We start from the raw sequence: 23458 nt of genomic DNA on the forward strand, positions 1-23458 counted from the left end.
AACCCTCCACCCCAAAATGATGTTTGCTTAACACTTTGGTACATATTATAACACATACACACATATATAATATTTATTTTAAAATGAGGTAATCTTATACCTATTTTGATTTCTTGATTATTTCACTTAGAAATAGCTAGTGAGGGAATTTCCTGGAGGTCCAGTGGTTAGGACTCTGAGCTTTCACTGACAAGGGCCCGGGTTCACGGGTTCGATCCCTGTTCGGGGAGCTAAGATCTCACAAGCCGCACAGTGCGGCCCAGAAAGAAAAAAAGAAGAAATAGTTAGTGAACAACTTTTAATACCAACACTGATGTTTCTATCCCATCATCTTTAATACCCTTCACATGTGCTCCATATGTGCATGTATGTTCATGCACATATGTTCATGCACATGTATGTTCATATACTTAGCAACCCCCATTAATACACATTTAATATATTTCTTATTTTTTACATCATTAATATGGCAGTAGTGAATACTGAATTGGTATATATGCCCTTATTAACTTCCTTGGAATAAATTCTAAGGCGTATAATTGATGACCAAGGAGTATGCTTATTTTAAGCCTTGGGTGCACATTGCCTTATTATACTATAAGAACCCCTTTACTATAAAAATATTTCAGGGGCCTAACATGGTAGTTCCTTTATTGTCAATAGCCACTGATTGAAAAAAATGCATAATAGAAAGCTACAAGGATTCAGTTTTGATTATAAATTAAGTTGTATTGAACACAACAGAATCATCACATACTTTAAAAATAACCTGCTTGTGTTCAGAATGTATTATTTTTCCTACCCACCCACAATCCTTGGGGTGCTTATGGCCTTGCTGGTTCCTGGCAGGTTCTTATTGATTCCCAGAACTGGGAACTCTTGCCTCTCAATTGTATTCTGTGGATCCAGGTCCCCCAAACAGCAGGTCTCATGCCTAATTTTTTTGTCCATTTCGCAGATGAAGACATCCTAAGGGCCGTCCTTTTCTAATACTTGTTCATCCCTTCCTGGAGTTCCTGTCTTCAAAGATGTGACTCTTTGAAACTCCTTGCCTAGGAAGACAGATGAAAATGGGGGCCCGTGGATGGAGATGACCAGGGGTGTGGTGGGGAAGGGAAACTAATTGTTTCTTTTAATAAATTGTCATCATTGGGCTTCCCTGGTGGTGCAGTGGTTGAGAGTCCGCCTGCCGATGCAGGGGACACGGGTTCATGCCCCGGTCCGGGAAGATCCCACATGCCGCGGAGGGGCTGGGCCCGTGAAACATGGCTGCTGAGCCTGCGCGTCCGGAGCCTGTGCTCCGCAATGGGAGAGGCCACAACAGTGAGAGGCCCGCGAACCGCGCCCCCCCCAAAAAATCATCATCATTAAAAGTACCCATACTACTTAATTTATTTGGTGAGGGGTGATAGGAGGAGGAGGCGGCGGTGGGGGAGAGATGACATTTGTTGGGCACTTGCTATGCAACAAGGACTGTGTTATACGCCCCACAAGTATCATCTAATTTATCCTTACAATGACCTTGTGACAATGCTTCTTCTCACTACCATTTTACATATAAGGACACTGAAGTTCGGAGAAATTAAGTAATTTGTTCAAAGTCATATAGCAGATAAGTGTCAGGGCCTTAACTATACTTCCATGTCACAATCTAAGGCCTATACGTTATATAAATAGCATAGTGGTTAAGAGATCCAACTTTGAATTTCAGACCCAGGCCCACCACACAACTGTGTGGCCTTCAACAAGTGTCCTAACCTTTCTGTGTTTCAGTTTCCTCATCTATATAACAGGATCTATTGGGTTGGCCAAAATGTTCGTTCGGGGTTTCCCCATAAACCCGAACGAACTTTTTGGCCAACCCAATACTTCATAGAGCTGCAAGGGTAGAAACAGTTAGTTCCATAAAGTGCTTGGAATAGTGCCTGACACGTGGGAAACATTAAGTAAATGTTGACTAAATGATTATTATTATTACCAAATTGATAGGCTAATGACTCTTAGTCCTAATTTTCTAAGACTCTAGAACAGAACACAAGGCTAATCTTCCTTCCTGGCCTCTCACAGTTGATCTGGATACTGAAAGCCAGCCCCTTTCTCCTGTTTTCTCCATTATGAAATGTGGGAGGTTAAAATAGACTTGAAATTTCTTGTCTATGTGTTTCACAGTCACAGACCTAAGATTCAACTGGCCCAGGTTGTAGACTGATGTTGACTAATCTACTGCCTTCATTGCCCCTGACAAACCATTTAAACCTTAAATTTTTTCTCTTTCAACCATTTAAACTTTCTTTGGCTGTAAAAAGGGAGAAATAATATCTACCTCATTTGGATCCTAAGGTTAATAGAACTTTACAGTTTACAGAACATTTGATTTTCATATCAACCAACAGATGGCAAATGGGGGCTCTGATAATAATAGTAACTTCATTTATTCTGTCAACAGGTATTGTGGGTTGCCTGTCACATCCTAGGTGCTGTGCTAGCACTGGGGATACAGTAGTGAACCAGACAGATGGTATCTGTGCCTTCACAAAGCTCACATTCTATACGAAGAAACAGGTAATAAACAAGTAAACAGATAAAGAAGATAACTACACATTATGGTCAATGTTCTGAAGGAAGTAAGGATGTGAATTAGAAATGGAGGGGGATGTAAAGTAAAGCCTACTTCAGGGTCTGATCCAGACCCTAATGAGGCAATAAAAACGAAGTCTTAACAGGGTTCCAAAACATGAAAGAAATGAAATTCCAGAGTAAGGCTCCAGATCACCTTATGCAGAATTTATAAAAGGAAATATCTGTGAACTTACTTAGCACCTTTTAAAGCCCCTCAGTCACTGTAAGATTATAAAAATACTGAGAGTGAGGAAAGATAAGGATGTGTGAGGAGATTTTCTTGGGAGGGCGTTTGCCAAACGGTGATTTTTCACAGTTTGGAGGTTAATGTCCAAATACAAGCCAATGCCGGGGGCCTTCAAAGGCCTCTATGAGAGCTTGATATACATTTCCTTCAGCTGGTGATCACCAGAGAGTAGACATGTTCATTTCCTTGGAGAAACCACACTGCCATCCACAAGGGTATACTCCATCAGAACTCAACAGACTGGTACAGTTCACAATCTCTGAGTCATTCAGTCTTGAATAACACTAAGTGTGGGTCATCCACATTTCGACCTAAGATTAGCCACACCAAACCTAGGTCCTTTCCACAGTTTCTTTCATGCCACCTTCACTGTGGTGATGACCAGGTCTCAAGTCCTTCTAGCCCAGTGTGTTGGACAACTCCTATGCACTGCTTCACATACTCTTGGCCTTATAGTCTTATCCTAATCATTGCTATAGGAACCACTTTATCTCCTGCATCTACTACGTGTCAGCACAAGCTAACATGTCAGACTCCTACCCTAGTAGCCCACACCTCTCACTTTTGCCTCAGGACTTCTTTGTCCATGCAACAAGAGACTCCTGCAGGAACCACTATACACTGATGCATGCTCAACTCAGAAGCACTGGAGAATTAATGCTTGGTGGAGCAACACTTGACAACAGAGGTCAAAGGCTGGCAGATATATGCTCCCCCCCTTCCATTTCTCAGGACAGGGGTTCTGAGAGCATTCCATAAGGCTTCTCATAAAGTCCCGAGGACGGAGCAATCATTCAGCCCTTGCAATGGGCAACTGGATAGCACATATTTTTGTTGATTCCCCTTTCTTTCCTGTTCATTCCTGAGTAAATCACTCACATATCAACCTCACCTGAGGCTCTGCTTTAGGAGAATTCAAACTAAAACATGAGTGACTAGAGACTTCCCTGGCCGTCCGGTGGTTAAGACTCTGCTCTTCCAATGCAGGGGGCGCAGTTCGATCCCTGGTCGGGGAACTAACATTCCACATGCTGTGCAGCGTGGCCAAAAAATAAAAAAATAAAAAAAATAAGTGACTAGTTCTCAGTTCCTGATCTTGGAGCAAATGTTTGAGTATCACAAATATACATACATATGTATACACCCATCCAAGAAGAAATAATATACAAACATAATGAAATTTAAATTCAAAATAAAATAAGTATTTCTCCTCAAAGAATCCCAAAGTTCTCAGAGAACTCGCCCTTCTAAAGCGTATCACCAATTTTCATTGCTAAACATAAGTATTTTATTCACAGGATAAAATATGTACATTTGGGTGACTTCAAGGGTTTCCCTAAGAGTTATGGGTGAGAATTTGCTTTATATTTGCATAACTCAAACGTCCTAGAGATGGTTTTCCCAGTCTGCCCAAATGTAAATTTCAAGCCTTCACTTCCGGTGTGACTGAAAATTGTTCACAGCTCTTTAAATGGCTATTTTCCTTTCCAGCTTCTTGCTTTTAAGGTTTCAGGAGATCTTGAGGTGTCCAATCTCAACCATGTCACCCTCAGGCAGGTTATATTTTACATGGTTCCGTTTGAACTCCCAAATTACTTCTGTGTGTTTAGGTGCTTTAAGATCTACAGGATTCCCGGCCAGCTGCAAAGAATACTGGGGAACACAGTTTTTATTCAGGGTGGTTTTGTGTCTAGGGAAAAAATTAGGGGCTCCAATACGATGTAAGAAGAGAAGGATGTCGAACTAGCAGTTTCTGCCACGCCCCTCCACAGCGGCCTTCCTGCAACCCCAGACTGAATCTGAAACGCTTAGTCCTAAACAGGAATGTCAGCCCTGCCCAGTAACAAACTCTCTGGGAGGACAAATAGAGTCCCCACTTTTCAGTCAGGGCTCAAGGAGAGGTGGGCGGCGAAAAAGTCTCCCACGCAATTTCTGATATACCTTCACAGGGCACTAGTCCGAGGATCGGTCCTGTAGTCTCAGAACCCCTCCCACCTCAGGTTCTGGTTTGAAACAGGCATTTCCGGAACTGGCGCGCGGAAGCGGGGAATACCCCGGAAGTATTTCCCTGTGGCCCTACGTAGGAAAGATGGCGGCGGCGCAAGTTGTGGGTACCTTGCCGAGCGGGCCGGCGCAAGAGGCGCAGCGGGAGCCACCCCTCGAGCAGGGCCGTGGATTCCGCTGCTTGTCAGCCAGGCTCTGCGCCCTGCGCCCGGATGACAGCAGCTCCAGCCGCACCGAGATACACCTGCTCTTCGACCAGCTCATCTCCGAGAACTACAGCGAGGGCAGCGGCGTGGCCCCGGAGGTAGGCCCGCTGGCCCCGGCCCCACCCTTCAGGGACCTTAGCTGGTGGCTCCTGCCCGCCTCTCTAGCCTTTTCGCACCCCCACTTCGCAGTGCTTAGTTGCAGGCTCGTTTGCTCCCTCCGTCCGTGGCACATTTTCCGCCCTCCCTTTCTGGAAGAACCGTGCCGTGCCTGGCAAACTAGCTTCTTTCAAAACCCAGCTTGATAACTTATGCTCTGATAACATTGCAGGTGTCATCTCTGGTGCCACCTTCCCGTCCCTCCGCTCCGCGCATTCAGAGCACTTTGTGTATAAAATTCCTTACTACCACGTACTGTACTGTACCGTACACGGTTTTAGGGATCTTAGAACGTGGGTATTATTAGGTCTACTTTACTGATAAACATACTGAGGCTCACAAAAAAGGTCCAGTGTCATATTGCTGGCAAAAGGCAGAGCTAGCATGGGAACTAAAGTGTCTCAAAGTCCCAGCCATTTTCTGTTACTCCATGTAGCTCCGCACTCTCTACCGCCTCTTTAGAAGTACTTTGGCTCTGAGCAATAGTATTCACACATATCAGGCCTTGGATGCTACTGAATTCCCTGAACTCTTGACCCAGTCTTACCACCGTTTTCTGGTGCTCACAGGCACCTCAAACTTGACAATTCTTAAAAATTAGTTCATTGTCTCCATACACCCACTACATCCCCAATCCGTCCCATCCCCCAACACACACAAACATGGAGTCTGCCCAGTCGCACAGAGCAAAGGTGCAGACACTGGTTCTTCACCTTTCCTTCCTCCCAGATCCTATCCAATCTGGATTCTTCAGAATCTATGTCAGAAATGTTTCTCAGTCCACACCCCACACCCCAATTCCCATTGCCAAAGCCTTAGGCCCTCAGGCAAGATGACTCTCCTGGATTGTTCCACTGGTCCCCTCTAACTTCTTATCTCCACCCTTCTCCAAACCATTCTTTGCTCTCCTGCCAGAGTGACCTTTTCTTTAGCGGAAAAGAATCTCATTAGAAAAGTAAAACTCTGATTTGGGAGGATCTCCAATACATATTGGTAACTGGGCAAAGCAAGTTACAGTATGAGACCAAAATAGGGTGGGGAAGGCTTGAACATAAATGTACATTTATAGATGCAAAGAGTTCAAAACAATGTATGGAAGAGTTTACAACAAAATAGTAGTTTGCGTCACTAGGGAACAGAGTGGAATTAAGGGAGGAGTCGGGGACTTTTGCTTTATTTATATAATTTGTGACTTTCCAGTCTTATGTCCCATCACTCCCGCTTCTGTGCCCTGTGTGTGGTCATTTTAAAACTTGCTGTTCCTCAAGCACATACTGGTGTTCCACACCTACTCCTGTTCCAAGCCTGCCCACTCCATTCCCTTTGCTTGCTGTGTCTTTCGGTGCCTTGTCTGTCTGGCAGAGTTTTACTCATCCTTCAGATCATTCCAGATTCTGCTTAAAAATCACCTCCACAAGACCTCCCTAATTACTGTATTCCTGCAGAATTTGTACTGAATTCTTTCAGCACCTAATTCACTTTAATTATTTGTGAATAGTATTTCTGTCTCTTTCACTAGATTGTGAGCTCTTTGAGATTCAGGAATATGTCTGTTCATGTTTGGAGCCCAAAGACCTGGCACACTATGTGGCACAGAGAAGGTGCTCAGAGCCTTTTAATTCAATAAACATCAATAGATGAATGAATAGTGTGATTTGCAAATAGGTAAAAAGAATTCCTAATTTTACATTAAATTTGTACAAGTGTCATTTCTGATTTTCCCAGTGACATTGCAAATTTGGTTTGCTTACCCTTTGGTATTTTTAATTTAAGTGTGTGCTTTTATATTCTGGAATCCTTTCTTTGGTTATTTAATTGTACTGTCTCTACATATGTAGAGACTCTGGAGTCTTTAGCCTGAGAAAAATCATATTGATTCTTTTCCTTTTTTAGCACATGCTGTCATCCTACTCTCTGCCTCATATTTCATCTTTCCCTTTTTGAGTGTGAACGTTCACTTTTATTTCCTCATTTGGCTGTGTTGGGGGCGGGTCTTCTCTTGCCTAACAGGTATAACACCTTTTCATTGTCTGTTTTTTTTTTTTTTTTTTTTGGTAGGACGTCAGTACTCTTCTTGTCCAAGCTTGCCAGCTGGTGCCTCTTAATCAGAATCATCTTGTCAGCAAATTGTCTCAGCTTATCCACCATTTACTTAACACACTGCAGGTAATCATATAGGTAATTCAGATCATGAATTTTGAGAATAAGTAAGTACCTTTGAGATACTCCATCTGTGGTAAGTATGATAGGCTGGTCTTTTCAGAAGCTGTGCAAATGTGAGAAGCAAATGCCTTACTAAGAATTATATTAAAACAAATATAACTCTGACCCAAAAAAAAGATTCTACAGATTTGTCCATCAGAGGTATTCCTATCCATTTGGTTCAGGAAACCAATATCATTCAAGCCCCCAGGTCTTAGAATTTTTCAGGAAAGATATATTTGACTAAGACATATCTATGAATAAATGGAAATATTCCCTACCCCTTTCCTACCAGTATTTTTTCCTCTCTCCCAAAGCTACCATTTTTGTCATCTACTTTTGGTCTTCATAGAACATAAGAAGTAGCTTAGGGGCAAGGTGACCTAGATAAAAAGATCCCTGTTATTTATGTCAAGGTCTGTACTGTAGCTCCCCTCTCTTCAGAATCTTCTCCAACTTGCTAAATAAATCTGGTATCTTTTTTTAGGAACAGTTCAAAATTTGAGGCTGTTACTATAAGCTATACCACATGAGTATGTGAATGTAGTTAGCACAAAACTTATCAATTAGCATTATGTAATCTAAGATGCTTCTGGCTGCAAGAAACAGAAGAGCCAAGCCAGAATAGCTAAATAATTTTTTAAAAAGCATCTTACATCACAGGCCCCAAGGGATGCAGCTTTAAGGGCACTTAATAATTAAGAGGCTTTCTGGCATCTTTCTCTTCTGCCATCCTCAGTGGATGGGTTATCCTCAGCTAGCAACTCTCACACTTAAAATCCAGGCATCCCATGGAAAATAAATAACACCCAGCAGAAGCAAAAGAACTATTTATTTTTTGTCTCTTTTATTTAAGAATGAGGAAGCTTGCCTCACTCTCCAACAGTCTCTTCCCTGATATCAGGCTGGAGAGACCTAGGTCATAGGAGAACCCCTCTATAGCAGTTTGATCAGGGGAATGGTATTACCATGAATGGCTTAAACAAGGGATTTCAACCTTGACTGCCCATTAGAATCACGTGGAGGACCTGTGCTCCCTAGATGGTTACAATATGCAGCTCAGCCCTTATGTCAGGGTTTCTTATCCTTGGCACTGTTGATATTTTGGATTGGATAAATCTGTGCTATGAGGGGTTGTCCTGTGCATTGGAAGATGTTTAACAGCATCCTGGCCTCTACCCACTAGATGCCAGTAGCATCTCTCCAATTCGAACAATCAAAAATGTCTACAGACATTGCCAAGTGTTCCCTGGGGGACAAAATTGCCACTGGTGGAAAACCACTGTCTTAGCAGAATTGGGGTTTACCTTCAGGTCTTGTGTGGGGAAGGTAGACACCCAAATAAGATCAGTATTCTGCCAGCAAGAAAAGAGGGGCTGAATATGCTGGAGGTAACCAAGGTAACAGTGGGTAACCAGGCAACAGTGTATACTGCATGTGACTTGCTAAATGAAATAAGGCTCTTTTCAAGTTCAGAATTTTTCAAACTGATGCGGTGGCTTCTGAATGTTTGCTGTTCTCAGCAGTAACATCTTTTTAACACTGGCAGTTGGAAAAGTTCCTAATCACCCATGGCACCCACAGCCCTTAACCAAGTTTCTAACATTTGGTGGCAGTTTATTTCAGTTGTCCATGAATTGGTACTTGGATTAGCCTACTTTATCCCAATAAAATTATAAACTCCTTAAGGACAGGAATATGCCATCTCTTTCTGTTATATTCCCCACATCATGGCAGAGACATAGTAGCTATTCAGCAGACATATTTAGTCACAAAGTATTTGTTGAGCGTTTACTAGGAAACATAGTTGAATTAAAAGTTTTCAGCGGGGCTTCCCTGGTGGTGCAGTGGTTGAGAGTCCGCCTGCCGATGCAGGGGATGCGGGTTCGTGCCCCGGTCCGGGAGGATCCCACATGCCGCGGAGCGGCTGGGCCCGTGAGCCATGGCCGCTGAGCCTGCGCGTCCGGAGCCTGTGCTCTGCAACGGGAGAGGCCACAGCAGTGAGAGGCCCGCGTACCGAAAAAAAAAAAAAAAAAAAGTTTTCAGCGGATTGAGTCTTACGTATCTGAGTATTTACAGCGGCCAGTGTCTGGTTCAAGGAAAAGTTACAAGGACTTTGCCAGGTTCTACTTTGAGTGGAGGGAGTAAAGGGGAAGAAATGAGCAAGGCCCTGGGGCAGGGAGGGGGTCTAAAGACTTTCAAGGTCTTTAAAGCTGATCTTTTTTGACACAAAAAAGATGGATACACGTGCGCTCTCTGTCTCTTACACAGCTTGATTCAGGTGAGCATTCATGTCTGAAAAGGATTGACTATTTTTCTAGAAGTTAGATCATATAATTTTTTCCCCTCTCTTGATAGGTGATTGTTGATGAACAGAACCTGGATTTCCTGTTGGCATATACTATTTCTGCTATTCAGCAGTGCAGTTCCTGGACACACATGCAGATTCTCCAAGCCTTGGCAGCCCTGGTTTACTGCAATGGCTCAAAGTGTCAAAAGGTAGTTTAAACTGCATCTGTCTTTCCTTTGAAAGGTTGGGGGCACAGGCCCTGAACCAGCAATCCTGTGTTCAGGTTTCTGTCCTGCCATTCATTAGATGTGTAACGTCGAGTCACCCTTCCTCAGTCACTCAGAGCCTCGTTTTCTCACGTGTAAAGTAGTTCCTCTGAGGGTGAAGTCCACTTGTAAAGTGCTTGGCACTTGGTAAATATTAATCATTATTATTATTATTATTTTTTTAATTTATTTATTTATTTATTTTTGCTGTGTTGGTTCTTCGTTTCTGCGCGAGGACTTTCTCCAGTTGTGGCAAGTGGGGGCCACTCTTCATCGCGGTGCGCGGGCCTCTCACTATCGCGGCCTCTCCCGTTGCGGAGCACAGGCTCCAGACGCGCAGGCTCAGTAGTTGTGGCTCACGGGCCTAGTTGCTCCGTGGCATGTGGGATCTTCCCAGAACAGGGCTTGAACCCGTGTCCCCTGCATTAGCAGGCAGATTCTCAACCACCGTGCCACCAGGGAAGCCCTATCATTATTATTATTATCATTACCCTTCAGCTATGCAGCCAAGACGAAAGAGCTTCAGCAACAACCTAGGCTGGGAGTGCTGATCCTTACTGATGTTTTTGGGGCATATTTTTGCATGCCTATCTGAAGGATTTACCTAGCAGCTAGTCTTTTGGTACCTAAATTCCCTTTAGTTAAAAAAAAAGAAGTAAGAAATCTATTTAAAAAGTAATGTTTTCCTAGAAGCTTTTCTTCGACCAACATTGGCTGTGATGTTGTTTCAGTACCTCCCAGACTTGCTTGGCAAGAGCGGACTCTTGATGAAGCTGAGTGACTTGGCTCAGTCGGACCCTGAAGTTAGGAGAGCTGCAGTGCATTGTATGGCAAACTTATGTCTCAGGTATGTGGATTCAGTCAGATTTCCCAGGTGTAATGAGATAGGGCCTCTTATGGGTCCTTTGTAGGTGGTTCAATCTGTCTGAAGCCAGAGCCAACTTAGAAAAGTAACCTACTTTGCATTTCCCATGCTTTTTGCTAATGACATCATCTTATGTTGTTTATTTTTAATTTCAATGTTGCTTGTGAAGAAAGCTTATGAAGAAGTCAAGGACTAGGACCTTAGACTAGGACTTTATTTCTAAAATATGGTAAAAGTATATGTGCAGTACGTTGAGGTTTTCTGTTGGTATAAATTCTAACCATATTAAATCTTCTAGAAGGATATATTCATATTAATTTAAGCTTTGGTGAGATACATCTGTCAAGGCCAATTTCTATGAAGAAAACAGAACCAATCCCAACTGCCCAATTCTAAATTCATGCAATAGAAAATGAGTGGCACAAGCTTGAACTGATGTGTAATATCTTGTCTCTACATTGCAGTGTTGTCCAGTGGCTAGGAAGGCAGCTTCAGCTGTGTGATTCTAGCTTGACAACCTGTCTGCATTATTTCCCTCTAAGAACTGAAAAGCGTAATAAAAAAAGATTTCGCTTTCTGTGTACTTGTTTCACTGCAGACTTCTGTAACTTTTCCCTGTGGAAACCATTCTTCCTATTCGTTCCAGCCTCGTGCCTGTCCACATCAGTAGTTAATTAACTGGAGTGCACAATCTTCTATGACACAGTTTCATTCAAGGGTATATTCCAACTCCATTAGTCAGTATTGCTGTTACTTTTAATTCTTATTCTTTTGCAAGCCCCATTTCAAAGGCGACTTGAGTTGAAGCTGCTTTTTCTATGTGTGTTTTAGTGTGCCAGGACAGCCGTACTTGGAGGAGCCCTACCAAAATATCTGCTTCCAAGCTTTTTTGACCACTTTACAGTCTCCAAAATCATCTGATATGGATGATATCACGTTTTGCATGGTAGGTGAGACTACCACTAATCCTCTGACTGTTACAGATGTGTTTAGAAGCAGCAGTAGAACAAAAGCTGCTATTAAAGAGTTTAATTTTGTTGCTGTGTTAGTTTTGTCTAGAGATATAGGCATAAGGGGATGTTTATAACCTAAAAAGGCTGAACCCATATCTTTCAGGTTTAAATTACAAGAAATTATTTTTGTTTGTTTTACAATTCTAGGTTCTTAAACTATTTTTACCCTCCTGACTATAAAAGTGGAAATAAAAAATTTCTGACTAGTGACTGTCTTTTAGTTGGAAGGGAAAGGAGTGGATTTCAACAATATCTGCAATATTTTATTATTTTTTTAAAAAACCTGATGCAAATATGACAGTTTATTAACATGATTTAAATTCAAAGTGACACATTTCAAAAATTACAAATCAAAGATGGCGAAAGTTTCTTATAGTCCCCAGCTTAGATAGAACCACTGGGAACAATTTGTTCTACATGACCCCAGATTTTTTTTGTATATAAATGAGCATATTTATAATTTTTAAATGGGATCATATTTAATATGCTGTTTTGCAGCTCTCGCTCCTTTTTAAACTTAATATATCTTGGACATCTTTTCAATACCTATTGATGTACTTCATGCTTTCTAACTGCTGTAGCTGGGAGACCTTGGCAATTTACTTAACTTCTTGAGCCTACATGTTCCTCATCTCTGAAATGGGAGAAATAACCACCTTGTAGAGGTCTTATAAGGTGTATATGAACTGTTCATAAAAGCACTTAAATATGCTTAGAAAAGTGCTTGCTATTATTGTTAAGTTTCATATGTAGCAGAGGGTTAGCTTCTTAAATAATTATCATAATTGATGGAAAATTAAAGTTTTTTTCAGCGATTCCACTATTTCAAACAAGGCTGCAGTTCACATCCTTTCCATGTAGGGAGTATTTCTTAAGGACGGAACCCTAGAAATGACATTACTGGCCAAAAAATTAATCTTGATCAGAATTGCCCTCTAGAAACCTGTCCCCACATACATTTCTTTGCTTTTAAGAGCTGCTGTGAAAAGAGCTGCTTTGGTTACTGCATGATAGGGATTTCCTGTTTCCAGTCTCTGCTGCCACATTTTTATTTCTATCGTACTCTTCCCACTAAACATCTCTTCTTTTTTTTTTCTTGCTCACGATTAGTATGTGCGGGTTTATAAACATGTATGAAGAGACCACTCCTATTCAATAGAAGCACTCCATTCTTCTAGAAAATAATTAGTAGTAGCTCATCAGCTTTCTTCTCTGGATCCTCATCTCTGCTCTTTTTTTTCCCCTCCCCTGTCTAAAGTTTTTTCATCATCTAAAGACTTTTCTTTCTCCATCCTTTGTGGTGCTAGAAAGTTGGTCCCTGAACAACCAAATTTCATTTACCTTTTAACTTGGTCTCCTTTTTCCCTCTAGTTGTTACAAAATGCATTAAAAGGTATACAGTCTCTTCTAAATGGTGGGAAGATGAAACTGACACAGACTGATGAACTTGGAGCTCTTCTGGCTGTGCTAAAGGTAAGGCATTGCCCGTTTAAACCCCAGGTCCTCATGTGGTTAGTGTCTTTCCTCTTTACACCCCAGACATAAGGACCAGTTTACATCATTACTCCAAGGCTAGCTTTAGGGTATTGTATTTTAAGAGAGAAGAATAAAATGTTCATATTTAAACGTATTTAAAATTAAGAACTGGGACTTCCCTGGTGGCACAGTGGTTAAGAATCCGCCTGCCAACACAGGGGACATGGGTTCAAGCCCTGGTCCAGGAAGATTCCAGATGCCGTGGAGCAGCTAAGCCCGTGCACCACAACTACTGAGCCTGCGCTCTGGAGCCCGCAAGCCACAGCTACTGAAGCCCGCGCGCCTGGAGCCTGTGCTCCGCAACAAGAGAAGCCACCACAGTGAGAAGCCCGTGCACTGCAACAAAGAGTAGCACCCGCTTGCCACAACTAGAGAAAAGCCCATGTGCAGCAACGAAGACCCAATGCAGCCAAAAATAAATTAATTAATTAAAAATAAATAAAATTAAGAACTGAAAAGACTGAATCTTGCTTTAGTAAATTTATGAAAATTCTAAAATTTTATTGGGACTAGGTTATGAGGTATGATCTGTAGATTATTTAATTTTAGATTATCTTGAATCTGTTTGGACTTGAAAGAGGAACCAGTGCGTCTCCTTGGCTTTAGCTCCCATGTAGTAAGCAGGCCAATCAAGATGTGTATCATGAGGCTGCCATTCTTTGGCTTCTGAGCCTGCCAGTCAGTGGGAGAGTCAGATCAACCTCTCTGGGCATCCAGCTGTCTTCAGTTCAGCCAAGAAATAGTAAGAAACTTTGTGGTGGCCTTAGATCAAAGCCATGTGTGATAACTTCGCACGATGAAAACTTTAATCCTTTTCCTGTACCATCTCCCCTACTCTCTGATAGATAACAGAAAGCTAGATTTGGACATGGATGTGCAAAATAAAATGATAGATTGGTTAAAAAAATTATAGATAAAATATTGGACAAAACTGATTGGATACATTTTTTAAATGAGTAAGTAAAAGTAGTAAGTAAATAAACTAGAATCTAAAGTTTAACCTGATCTGGCCAAGCCAGATCCCTCTGGTCTAGATGAAATTAAACTCTCCTTTAAGCTCTAAACCTTCAGGGTATCTATTTTCTGTCTCATCTCAGTTTCCTTAATAAAGCTTTTAAACGTTAATCTGTTCATCTGTGTGATTCAGAACACGGTGAATAATTCTGTTTTACGATGTGTTGTATGTGTGTTTGTTCCTTAATCATCATTATTAGAAAACCATGTTCCATGGACTCCCTGGACTAAACATAGAGATGCCCACGGTGTTGTACCCCACTCCACTTCCTCAGTATGATGGACGACCACCCATCAAACCGCAGCAGACAGAATCCAGCACTTCTCGACCAGCTGTGGTACATTTACGTATATTTAGATTTAAGTTGTGGATTGTTTTTAATTGCTTGCTATGTGTGTTTTCTATATGATTTGCATCACTGCTGTGCCAAAGGCTCACCTTGAATTTTATTTCAACTTAGGGTTTTTAGCACAGTAAATTTAAATTCATCAGACTGCTAAAACTACCAGTTAGAACATCTTACACTTCTAAGCGGTCTAGGCAATGTAACAGCTATAAAAATGGGCATTCGCTTTATACCCATAGCCAAGCATCCGCATCCCTCAAATGCTCAACACCACAGGTCAACAGACTTTTTCTCCAAAAGGCTAGCTGGTAAATATTATAGGTCTCTGTTGCCCCTGCCAAATTTCCCAGTCTTTCCAGATAGCTGTCATCTCCCTCCTGTTTCTGTTGGAGAACCTAAAGCATACAGATATACGGCTGAGGTATTACACCTAGAAATGTAATACCTGATTAAAATGCTTATAATTAGAAATTCTTTCACTCATTCACTTACTCAACATTTACTGAGCATCTGTTATATCCCAGACATTGTGCTAAGCATTAGGAACATAGGTTGTGGTTTTAGGAATTTGGGGGAGAAAGTGAAGGTGGATAAATAAACAACTACAGTGCAGTATTATGATTTCTTTCAACAGAATATTCACGGGGTATTCTAGGAGCACATTCAGGGCAACCAATAGAGGAGTAAGGGGGTGCTTTTTAAAAGATATAGTGGCTAACCTGAGCCTCAAGAATGAGTAATAGTATAGAGAAGGAAGGAGAATGTTTTATTCAAAGGGAACAACAGGTACACAGACTTAGGGAATACGAGTTGAACAATGGGCTAGAGTGTCAGGTGTGTGGACGGGAAGGTGGGACAAGTGTGTAGCAGAGGCCAAATCATAAGGGTCATATACAGTGTGCTAAGGAGTTTGGGTTTTTATCTTATAGGTGGTGGAAATGAAGCATCTGATAGAGGGGAGTGATATGATCAGATTGGCATTTCAGAGAAATCACTGTGATAGCAAGTAAAAGGGTGTGAGTCTGGAGCCACATTAATAACTCAAGGTGGAAGTCATGAGGACCTTCTCTCCTAAAGGTTAGGGACCTTGAGAATGCAGAGGAGAGCACAGATTCCAAAGATCTTTGGATGTCCGAAAGAAGGAAGTAGCAGAAGAGAAAGAAACTGGCTTTTACTTTAAGTCTTTTGTTTTTTGTTTCTTTGGCTGCGCCGCACGGCATGCAGGATCTTAGTTCCCCGATCAGGGATCGAACCCGTGCCCCCTGTAGTGGAAGTGTGGAGTCTTAACCACTGGACCACCAGGGAAGTCCCAGGCTTTTACTTTATATCTACAAAGCCCCAGTGCTCTAAAACCTGGATAGTATGTAAAGGAGTAACATCCCTCCTATGCATCTAGAGTGGTGCTAGCTGCGTATCCTGTTTGGGAGACCTGAGAAAATAGTCACTCAAGTCATTTTCTGTAGACCTTGATCTCTTGCAGAACCTTTGTTGAGAAGGCTGAATGCTTTCACAGCCGTGCAAGGAAGGTGGCATTAGTCCGTACTTAAACAGATGAGGCAAGCTCAGCCAGGCTGAATGATTTGCCCAGGATCACAGATGTAGAATTTAAACCCAGGTCACAAGTTTTGCTCTGACCCATGTATTTCCTACCTTGTTTCTTATGGTCCAGTAAGGTGTACAGAAACACTTAGCATAGTGCCTGACGCATGGAGTAGTAAGTGCCGCTTTTTTCTCTTCTCCTCTTCTTTATCCATACTACGTGTTGGGGACATATTTAGTAATTATCAAATGAGAAGTTACCAATAGCTATCATATATATGTTTTCATTTGCTCCTAAAATCAGAATAAAAGGAAAAAATCAAAAGTAAAAGCGAAGAAAATCCAGCAAGGAGAGGAGGAGGAGGAAGAATCCGGTGGTGAAAGAGAAGTAGCCCCAGTCACTGGCTCAGGCAGACTGAACCCGCATAAAGGGGTCACTCAGTGCCCCTCCTCCCTGGGTGTTCCGAGTTTGCCATTAGCTGCAAGTGGAGCTGCAGGAAAAGACCAAGTCTCCTCATCCTTCAGTTCTTCCAGTTGGAAGAGAGTCAGCAGTAGTGAGTCAGACTATTCTGATGCTGAAGGAGGCATGCAGAGTAAAGTGAGGTAGTAGTATTTTGTTATATTTTTATGCCTTATATTCTAAGTTATGTGTATAAGTTTCTGACCTTGCTTAAAAGTCTGACTGCCGCGTGTGATTTAACTTGGAAGAGTCTCATTCATTTGGGACTTTGTATTACTATGCATTTTGCATTGTTCTCTTATCTGCCTTTGTACATGTGGTTCCTCTGCCTGAGTTATTCTTTCTTTCACTTTTTTTGCCTTTTGCCTTGTTAACCACTACCCATCTTCAGTATGAGCTCAGCGATCATATACTCTGAGAAGCCTTTTCTGACCCCCATTCCGGCTTAGGTACCCCTCCTATGTGACTGTTTGACTTATCTCTGATTACTGTGTTGTAATCTCTTTAACTCTGTGTCTCTGCCATTAATAAGCTTGTCGAGGGCAGGGGCTTAGTTTATGTCTGCCAGCCTCAGCACAGTGCCTGGCACATACGTAAGGATTCTCAATACGTATCTGTTGGATGAATGGATACTCTGCAGTACCTCATATTTAATACTGATTTCCTAATATCAAAATGTTGCCCTCTTATTCTCTATCTAGTTGTGTGTTTTTAATTGTTGACTTTATTAACTTGTTAGATAAACAAATTGCTTTAACATGTTTTGATCACATTTTGAAATAATTTTTAAAATGTTGGCATCTTTCAGATTCATTTAGAATGTTGAATTTCCCACTGTATCATTTGAGCTGGCTGGAATAAATAGCATTTCGTGCTTATGTTTTTCAAAACAATTAAAAGGCTTTTTTCTTCCTTCTTTTGGTTATTAAAGGTCTTACCAAGCCAAAGTTCGCCAAGGAGCGTTAGCCTGTTTTCTTTCTACTATAAAATCAATAGAAAAAAAAGTTCTTTATGGCTACTGGTCAGCCTTTGTTCCTGATACACCTGAGCTTGGAAGCCCACAGTCTGTGTCCTTGATGACTCTTACGTTAAAAGATCCTTCTCCAAAGGTAAGAGCATTTAAATTCTAAGTGTTATAACAAGGAAGAAAATCTTTACAAGTCTTTGTTGTTTTCTCTGCTGCCCCATCTGATCTTATCTGAACAAGGCTCTTATTAATACTGACCCAAGTCCTGACTTGAGAACCACTAAATGGGCAGGAGGATAGGAAATGGGCTTATGTGAATATCAGGTAGAGGGAGATCACACTGAGCTCACCTCCTGCCCCAAGGCTTGCTTGAAGCATGACCACACTGAGTTATTGCTTCAATGTCCTCTTTGAGCTGCGCCGAAGCAGCTGTGCTTCTCTCTCTTTTATAAAAATGTCGATTGCCATGGTGTTTATAATAGAAAGAAATTAAAAATGGCTTTAATACTCACTGGAATATCATGGTATATAATGGTTATGAAAGATGTATAAGGCTTAGGGAAATGCTGATGATGCTTTATGAAAGTATAGGATATAGAATTATATGATCCCAACAGTGGGTTTTTTTCTTCAACTTTTCCATATTTTTCAAGTCACATGTAATAAATAGTAATACATATTTTAATGAGAAAAACTTATTTTTAGAAAAGAAGGAAAAGTAACTTGGCAGTCATGGATAGCTACAGCAAGGTAACTATGGCTGATCAAATATTTACCTCTTCTTGGATATGTTAGCTCTTTTCCAGAAGTTAGCTTTTTACCCAAATAAGGAAAACAGTCTGCTGTTTAGATTCCTCTTACAATAATGAACATTAAAAAGTCATGCTACATGGCATCTGGTATCCTCACGTAATTAACCTACCCTCTCAAAATGAATAGTTTTAGTTAGGCCAATAGTATTATTTTCTGGTTTTAAGATGTTTCCCTTAAAAGTAAGGAGGACTAGCAATCCATCATACATTGAAACTCCCTTTGATCATCTCCTTGACTAGCTAATTACTATATAAGAAAACTTCTAAATGACCCTTCAACACTTTTACAGGGTGAAGAAAAATAAACTAGCCTCAATTATGCACACAAAAAAATGCCTTGTACGGTATTTCAAATACCCAATATACTAAATAGTTAAACCAGTAGAAATTTTTCAGATTGACTGAATCATCAGCAAATGAGAACCTGAAAAATGGTGGTGGCGAATAAATAAATAATGAGGCCATTCTAGTAATTGGAAGGAAAACTGCTATGAAGGTTGAAAAAAAATATATATATATATATGTATTTATGTTTTTGAAGACCCTCCAGCTGAGGGGAGCTGCCGTAAGTAGCCAAGGAGATGGAGATGAAAAGAGATTGAAATAATTTTCATGATGTTTATATCTTTGTATTTTTCAAACATTTACATTTGAATTGCCATGAGAAATTTTACTTACTGCAAAGTGGTCCTCCTTGATTTGGGTACTTCTTACATATGTTCTTGCTGTTTAATTTCAGTAATGCAAGAGACATGATGAGTGAAAAAAAATATAGAACTCCCTTCTGGAGAAGTCCTAGGTCTAGCACGAAAGCCACACAAAGGTCCTGGAGAAAGGGAAGACCAGTCATCATTCTTATACAGGTTTTTTAAAAGATCAAAGTAATAATTAAAATTCATGAGTTCAGTGTAATGGCAAGCGAAATGAATATCCTCAGATTTTTTAGCAGATACTAGGTTTAGAAGGGTGTAAATAAGGGTCATGATAATTGTCCACAACAGGTCTTGGAGCGCACCACTGCAAACCGTGCATAGTGTAATTAATTGTGAACCAAGACCCATGTTAGAAAAAAGTGTTTGGGTAGATGATGTCAGTGAGAGAGGCTTTTTAGAAAGACTTCTAGAAAGTTAACGTGCAAAAATTAAAAGTACTAGTTCATGACTCCCCTGGCAGTCCAGTGGTTAAGACCCTGTGCTTCAACTGCGGGGGGCGCGGGTTCAATCCCTGGTTGGGGAACTAAGATCCCACATGCCACAAGAAATGGCCAAAAAAAAAGTACTAGTGCATGTCATTGGAATAGAACAGCATTCTGGATTAATCAGAGCTAGGTTAAAAGGCGCAGCCATGTGTAAAAGCTGAGTGGTCATCTCAGGTGCTTATTGAGTGTAGAGTTGGATAGTATAGACCGAAGTTTGTCTTAGCCAGGATGAAACATGACAAGACAAAAATAGTGTCTCTTCTCCTTGAAGTACACAGTGATGATGGTTTTGAGTTCATGGCAGCTCTGATATGACCTATGGTAGATTCAATTGGAAGCACAATTGTCACTGATATACTGAGAAATTTTCCAGAGAGAAATGGACAGAAGGAAACATGATTGGATTACTCCATTCAGAACACCAACAATGACAGGGATTACTTTCAGGAAACTGGAATGTAAGATGCTAGAATGGTTCATTGAGAAGGAGAAAACTTAGAAATTTCCTCTAGGATTTGGCAGTGTGATGGTACTTGGGAAATTGTCACGTGTTTACATGCTGGAAATGTGCTTCAGAAATGCTACTAGTAACTATGACTAATTTAAGAATTTCTTCTATGTGATTTCCTCAGGTGTTACAAAAGTAGATTATGTATATATATCAACAAGACGTGACCTAAGGGACAAACTGTAGGGCATACCTTCCTCTTGGTACCTTTAGAATTATCCTGATTTTCAAATTCCATGATGATTATTTGTTTCTCTTTTAGAGAGCTATGAAATGTGGAAACAAATCAAAATCTAGATAATAGATAGCATAACTAGGAAAGAGAATAAAGAGTTGAAACTTTTAACTGTCACGGAATGGTAGGTAATCAGGTTTCCTCTTTTATGGTCAGTTAAGAACAGGTGACCTTTGCTTGGAGGTCTCTAAATCTAGAGACCTTGACACAGTATGCACATGCCTCCACCTAAAAGGCACCCAACTTTGGGGGTGTGCTCAAATGAAATTAACCCTGAACATATGTGAAGAATAATCAGGACTTGGACAAAGACAAGCACAGCCAGGTGCCCTGCATTGAAACCTCAGTGGTAGCCATTCCCAGCAGTGACGACTTCATCACTCTCCCAGAAATATGCTGAGACTGAACATACATAAAAAAAGAAAAAATAAGGATTGACTGAGCTACCTCAGCAAAAATTTCTACTATATCCTTAAATAGCAAAAAAAGGAAAAGTGCTTTCTTGTTTCATTACCTTTGAACAAGGCTTCGTGCCCAAGGAGGTAAAACTACCCTCTAGTGAAACTGAGTGCACTGATGTTTATAAGATTAAAAAGGCTTTCATCTACCAATGTAAATATTCAGACAATAAAAACTTAACAAAATGAGCTCTCTGGAGAGAGAGCTGCACCTCTTATGGTTTGCTTGTACATCAGTACTTTCTGCTGGAAGTGCTGATTAGAATGGTAAACAGTATTAAATATTGATATAAAAATAAATGAAGCAGAACTTGAACCTGATTCAGGGTCATGAATAGCATTTTTATAACAACAAAGGTAACAAAGGTATATTAAACTGTGTTTAAAGGAAATAAATCAGCACTATGAGAAGTAAAATTCGATATAGTATCGTATTTCCATATAGATTTTATACCTCGATGGTAAAAAATGACTAATTTCAGTGACATTCTTTTGTTTTCATCTGTGATAGTTATGAATGCTTTTTCCCACTTTGGGTACCAAAGTTAATTGAGCTGAAAAATTTTTACTTTTGAGTATTAGTTTATTTCTTTCTACAACTTGGCTTTTAATTTTATTTGGTTTGTGAGCTGTTGAAATTGTAATTTTTAATTATGTTCTAAAGAAATGGAGGTTTAGCATAACATCCGCCTTTTTCGGTTAAGACCAGCCAGCGATCTAATCAGAGGTTGGCAGTCTATGGCCTGTGGGCCCAGTCTGTCCAACTACCAGTTTTTGTATGACCTATGATCTAAGAATGGTTTTTACGCTTTCAAAAACATTTTTTTAATCAAAAGAATAATTTTTTTGACATGTAAAATTTATATGAAATTCAGATGTCACTGTCCATAAGTAAAATTTTATTTGAACACAGTCACATTTATTTCTTTGTACAGTGTCTGTGCTCCCATAGCAGAGTTGAGTGGTCGCAACAAAGACTCTGTGGCTTGCGAAGTCTAGACTGTAAAATTTGTGCTACTGGCGCTTTATGGAAAAGGGTTGCTAGCACCTCATCTGAGTTCTTGGACCAGCTGACTTGTGCACGAGCTCTCTCTCTCTCTCTCTCACACACACTTTCCTAATACATTGTCAACTTCCTGCCTTCCTTAAGTGATTATGCTTAATTCCAAAGACTCATACTACTATACTACAAATTTGTTCTCAAAGCAATAAATCTTTAGTTTTTTGTTTATGATTCCATTCTACAAAAAGCATGCAGAAATGATTTATTTCTTGGTAATTTGGAGATAACAGTTGAAGATTTTCTGGAAAACCTTTTTCACACCAAACTCAGATATGCTTCATATTGAGTAGATACTTAGATTAGATCCTAGAATTATAATGTTGATTCCTTGCTTTTTAAATATCTGACTGAAAGGTTTAATTGACATTTTGGGGTGAGCTGACCAAAGAGGGTACAGTATTATTTCATATTAGTAGTCCTGCATTTATCACCTACATTCCATTTTGGTTAAGTTGGCTTTCTTTTCCTTTCTTTTTTTCTTTTCTGAGTTTTAATACTGCAGAATCATCAGAATACCAATTACAAGTAATCTTTTAACCATATAAAGAAAATCTTAATGCAATGGCACTATTCCTGATAGATACAGCCGTCCATTGATAAAGGTGCACATTTTCCTTTCCATCCATAAAGTTATATTTAATAGTATTCCCTTGAGTATCAAAGATTTTATTGCAGATTTTATTTTCTGTACCTAAGAATATTTCTGAAAGCTGGGTCACTAATGGTGCCTGCCAAGCTGAGTATGCACAAAGTTTCTAGTATCCTATGTAATTAATATTGAGCACTCATGGATGCTTTAGGTTGGAACGTAAAGCAGAAGGTCCTCAGGAACTTTGATATGAAACAAACCCTAGATGCATGTAGTTTTTCCTGCCCACAGGCAGTTTGCTTTTCTCTTTTCATTTGGCTTTATGCTTTAATAAACTAGGCTTCTTATCTTTAAGTTATTTTCATGCTTGTGACATCAGGTTTTTATACTGTGGTGCAGCTTAGGCTTATTCCTTACAGTAGGAAACCCTAACAGCCATGTGATTTGAGGCTCTGTTGGTTTTTTGAAGTGTGGGGGTGGGGCGGCGCTCAGGTGGCTTAGTTCACGGCTGCTCTTAGGGCCTGATGGATAATCACATTGCCTTTATTCCTCTAATTAAAGGGATCCTAAATACTTTGAAAATGAAAAACATATATATAGGAAGAAGGGGATTCGACTCTTGATTTCTAACTGATGTGCATCATCCTGAAATTTCAGACACGTGCCTGTGCTCTGCAAGTTCTATCTGCCATCTTGGAAGGCTCAAAGCAGTTTCTTTCTGTTGCTGAAGATACCAGTGACCACAGAAGGGCTTTCACTCCCTTTTCTGTAATGATCGCTTCTAGCATTAAAGAGTTGCACAGATGTCTTTTGTTAGCTTTGGTGGCTGAATCATCCTCACAGACCCTTACTCAGATAATTAAG

The 23458-nt window shown here is 40.5% G+C and overlaps 1 protein-coding gene across 2 annotated transcripts in view; it reads left to right on the top strand.

The window, feature by feature from the left end:
- Positions 1 to 4955: 4955 nt before the first annotated feature.
- The window catches only part of HEATR6 (HEAT repeat containing 6), a gene marked incomplete at both ends in the record, with an annotated part of 46952 nt that continues 28449 nt past the window's right edge, over positions 4956 to 23458 (top strand). For both annotated transcript variants that reach the window (XM_079725871.1, XM_079725872.1), the window contains 10 exons: positions 4956 to 5174; positions 7291 to 7398; positions 9793 to 9933; positions 10722 to 10837; positions 11687 to 11801; positions 13240 to 13341; positions 14619 to 14756; positions 16609 to 16907; positions 17696 to 17873; positions 23252 to 23458. In XM_079725871.1, coding sequence (XP_079581997.1) covers positions 4956 to 5174; positions 7291 to 7398; positions 9793 to 9933; positions 10722 to 10837; positions 11687 to 11801; positions 13240 to 13341; positions 14619 to 14756; positions 16609 to 16907; positions 17696 to 17873; positions 23252 to 23458 — 1623 coding nt within the window. The remainder of the gene's footprint in view (positions 5175 to 7290; positions 7399 to 9792; positions 9934 to 10721; positions 10838 to 11686; positions 11802 to 13239; positions 13342 to 14618; positions 14757 to 16608; positions 16908 to 17695; positions 17874 to 23251) is intronic.

The sequence above is a fragment of the Hyperoodon ampullatus genome (genome assembly GCF_949752795.1).
Source record: "Hyperoodon ampullatus genome assembly, chromosome: 19".
Lineage (NCBI taxonomy): Eukaryota > Metazoa > Chordata > Mammalia > Artiodactyla > Ziphiidae > Hyperoodon > Hyperoodon ampullatus.